The 3,937-nt window shown below is 48.9% G+C and overlaps 1 protein-coding gene across 1 annotated transcript; it reads right to left on the reverse strand.

Annotated features, from left to right (window-relative positions):
* Positions 1-1,813: 1,813 nt before the first annotated feature.
* On the reverse strand, positions 1,814-2,624 carry LOC141027417 (uncharacterized). The gene is made up of 2 exons (XM_073504446.1): positions 2,061-2,624; positions 1,814-1,882 (listed from the first exon to the last, which is right to left on the reverse strand). Exons 1-2 carry the CDS (start codon positions 2,622-2,624, stop codon positions 1,814-1,816), a joined length of 633 nt encoding a protein of 210 aa, XP_073360547.1.
* Positions 2,625-3,937: the final 1,313 nt, after the last annotated feature.

The raw sequence follows: 3,937 nt of genomic DNA on the forward strand, positions 1-3,937 counted from the left end.
ATGCGTCATCGCTGACTATGTACTTTCATTCTTTTTACTATCTTAGGAACTGAGAAGATTAAAAGAGGGTTTTTGTTTCATCTTCCCCGATGATGCTCTCTGGCCAACAGATGCACATACCTCACCCCATTAATACCCTGCAGATGCTATGTTAAAAAACCCTTTTGTAATGCCATCGTCATTAAGCCCGCACGCCTGCTCGCATCCACATCTCGGAACCGACCTCCATTCTGGTAGCACCCCCCTGTTTTCAACCACCTAAGGATTCCTATACCGAGCTTATGTTTTGTTAGATTGTCCCTTGGATTTAAAAGTGCTCGATGTTTTACTTCATAAGCCTCTTGCTGGTTAAATTGACTTGATCACTTCAGATGTCTCTTGCTGGAGCTCCCTTTTTCCAGCTACCCCTAATTTTCCTATGCTTAACTTATGTTTTTTAATTTGTCAGATGGCACTCCGGATCGAAAGATGCTCGGCGTTTTGCTTCATAGGTTCATGTTGTTGGCATTGACTTTATTGATTCACATGTCTCTTGCTACTCGAATATGTACAGAAGCTCTCCTCGGTTAATATTTTTTTCACTTCATGAACATTTGCACCTTTTACTTGTATATCATAGGAATTTCTTTCTCTGGAGCTTTTCCAGTTCAGAGAACTTAACTTCACAATTGACATCAGAAGAGAAACAGATAACAATTACAAAGAAATAAAATTTAGAAAATCTATGGGTGAAACTAAGCAAGGGATATATTAGCCATGGGGAGCTTTCCAGATGTTAAATCAATTTTATTTTGTCCATCCAGGTTTATTGCCCGTAAGAAAGTTGATGTCAATATCCATGCATCCTTCCTCCCCTAGAAATCAATTTTCTAGAATGTAGAATGGTGTGATGTGTGCCTTGAGTTATCTTTTTATTGCATTGCAGTTGTAGTAAATTTTGTAGTTTTGGTCTTTGCGTGGAAGTAGTGTAATTAGAAGCACACATCATATGGTATCATGGTCGTTGCCTGTACAATGGAATGTGCAGCTATTTTGTGACGTGGTGTAAGTGTTCTAACCTACACACCAGCCCGGACTCTTGCAGCATGTTCGTTTGCAACCTCTATACGTGTGATTTTGCTCGACCCTGCGTGTTGTACCACAAATTTTGTAGGAAACAATTTACAAGGAAAAATACATGTACTACATGCGATTGCAAATAACGTACTAAACCATAAGTGCCAGGTATGCATTGGATGTATCAAGTATAAACTGTCTTTGTTGGGGCTGAATCTCTCAACCCCTCTTCTTCGTCTCGGTGTTGCTTCTCACAACACACACACACACACACACACACAAATGGAGACACAAGTATTTGGTGCCGAACTGCCTCACACAGCCGCCGGCCTTTTCTTTCTTTCTCTATTCTCTTCTTGAAAGCAAACATGCATACATATCTTAAATACACACACGCACGCACTAACCTGGCCATACACTCGGCCACTAACAGCACGACTCCATGCACTAAGTCAGGCCACCAGCCCAACTAACTCCACGCATGCACCGTAACAAACCACTGCTTACTTGCCCGATCTCTGTGCAGCCCGTCGGCTCAAGAAACGCATGCAGCACCGCTTCACGCGGCACAGGCCTCACGCCATGCATGATCTTTCTTGGTTGAAACCAGCGGCTCGTACGCATCTCACGTACTTCTGCACACACTACACATACTCTAGCTACATGCAGAAAGAAAGGAAACTAAAATGCAGATACAATCAAGATTAAACCTAACATTCTTCTCCTTAATCTTGATTCTTCACTCGTGACGTAGCATTCAGAGAAGAGCCGGCTCGTCCACGCCGAGCAGTGCCTTCTCCTCATTGTCCTTCTTCTTCTCCGGACACTCCCAAGCAAAATGCCCAAAGGCATCACAGTTATAGCATTACCTCGCTCTTGTTTCTGCACCCTCCACCACGGCCACCACGGCCACGTCCTCGCGATGAGTCATGCCCTCTCGCCATGAGGAGCTGCTCTTCTTCACGTGCCGTCCCCCCCCCCCCCCCCCCCCCCCCCCCCTTGACGAGCTCCTCGTGCGCCTTGAGTGAACCAATGGCCTCCTCCATGGCCATCTTGTTGGTGTCGCCGAACAATGCAATCGATGACGCAACGTGGATGAACTTGTTGGAGACGGCTCGGAGCAGCTTCTTCACGACGTACTTCTCCTCCATCGCATCACCAAGCTCACGGATGCGCCCCACGAGCGTCGTGAACCTCGCCGCGAAATCATCCACGGACTCCGCATCACCCATCTTGATGCCATCAAATTCCGAGCGCAAGGATTGAACCCTCGCCTCTCGGACGCGCTCGACACCGACATGCATGGAGCGTAGCGCCGCCCGCACATCGGCTGCGGTCTCCTTCTCCGCAACTCGCAGCAGCGTCGAGTTGTCGATGGACTGGGAGATGATGGTCATGGCCATCTCCTCCTTGCCCTTGTTGACCTCCGATGAGGCCTCGCGTTCAACGGTACCCCACGCGCCGTTGGCGCGCAAGAGGTACTTCATCCTCATCGCCCACGCCGCGTAGTTCGTCCTCGTGAGCAGCGGGAATGGGAGCTTCCCCGCCACCGTCGTGGCAGCCGCCATCGCTGCTGAGTCGCTGAGCACCAACGCTCCACTCGCTGAAGACTCACGCGGCATCGTCTTCGTCATCACCTGACGCTGATACCAAATGTTGGGGCTGAATCTCTCAACCCCTCTTCTTCCTCTCGGTGTTGCTTCTCACAACACACACACACACAAATGGAGACACAAGTATTTGGTGCCAAACTGCCTCACACAGCCGCCGCCTTTTCTTTCTTTCTCTATTCTCTTCTTGAAAGCAAACATGCATACATCGAACATATAAACCCTCAAGAAGTCATAGGCAGGATAAAGATGGCCACGTTGCCTTTAATTCGCCATAAACAGTATTCGTGCCACCGCCTGTAAATTCTATGCCCCGCCAGGGGCATTTTAGTCTTTTCACCTTTGGGTATAAAAAGCAGCCTGCCCGTGGAGAAGCCCTAGCCGCCGCCTCCCGTCCCACTCGCCTCCCCTTCCTCGTCGCCCCTCCTCCTTCTCCTTCCCCCTCCTCGTCGCCCCTCCTCCTTCTCCTCCCATCGTTGCCCCTCCTCCTCCTCCCACCGCCGTCCCCTCGTCCTCCGCCCCTCCCCCCTCCCACCCCCTCGCATCTCGTCTGCCCCGGGTGCGGAGGCGAGCTGCTGCACCCACTCCCCTCCTCCAACTCCCCCACCCCTCCTCCAATGGTGCTCCCTCCCCGGCTCGAGCCCTAGGGCCGCCGCCTCTGGTGGCCATCGAAGTCAGGCACCAGCTGCAGCTCCAGCTCCACCTCGGCCCCTCCTCCCCACCCATGGTGAGCAACGGCCCCCCTCTCTGTTCTTATTTTTTTCATGTATAGATTTAGGAATTGATGGATCTGTGGATGGATGGATAGATCGATGGATGTGTGCTTCAGAATCTGGCAAAGCACCTCTTGTTGTATACATATGTAAATAGTAATTCTTGTTACTCACCGATATGAGGTATAGGTTGTGGGAATCCAGAAGTAGAATAAATAGTCAATCTTGATCATATGGAGTGATGATTTACATTCTTTTCGTGATGAGCTAAAACACAACGTAGGTGTTATTTAGCTTGCTGCTGTAGGACAGAGGAACAAAACATGGGTCGTTGAGCTCACTGCTTAAGATTGTTGTTCTCATTCGTAGATGAAGAGTTAATGTGTCCAGGTTTTGGTGCATTGACCAGCGAAATTGGGGAAGCTACTGGTCCTTTTAAACTGCACAAATGCATTATGCATTTAGTTCAGGTTGTCATGTTTACGATCATATACGGCAGCCTTTTATTTTAAATATAAAACTCCTTTTATGTACAAGCTTATTTGATCACTGGAAAGC

This window comes from Aegilops tauschii, chromosome 7, assembly GCF_002575655.3.
Source record: "Aegilops tauschii subsp. strangulata cultivar AL8/78 chromosome 7, Aet v6.0, whole genome shotgun sequence".
NCBI classification, from domain to species: domain Eukaryota; kingdom Viridiplantae; phylum Streptophyta; class Magnoliopsida; order Poales; family Poaceae; genus Aegilops; species Aegilops tauschii.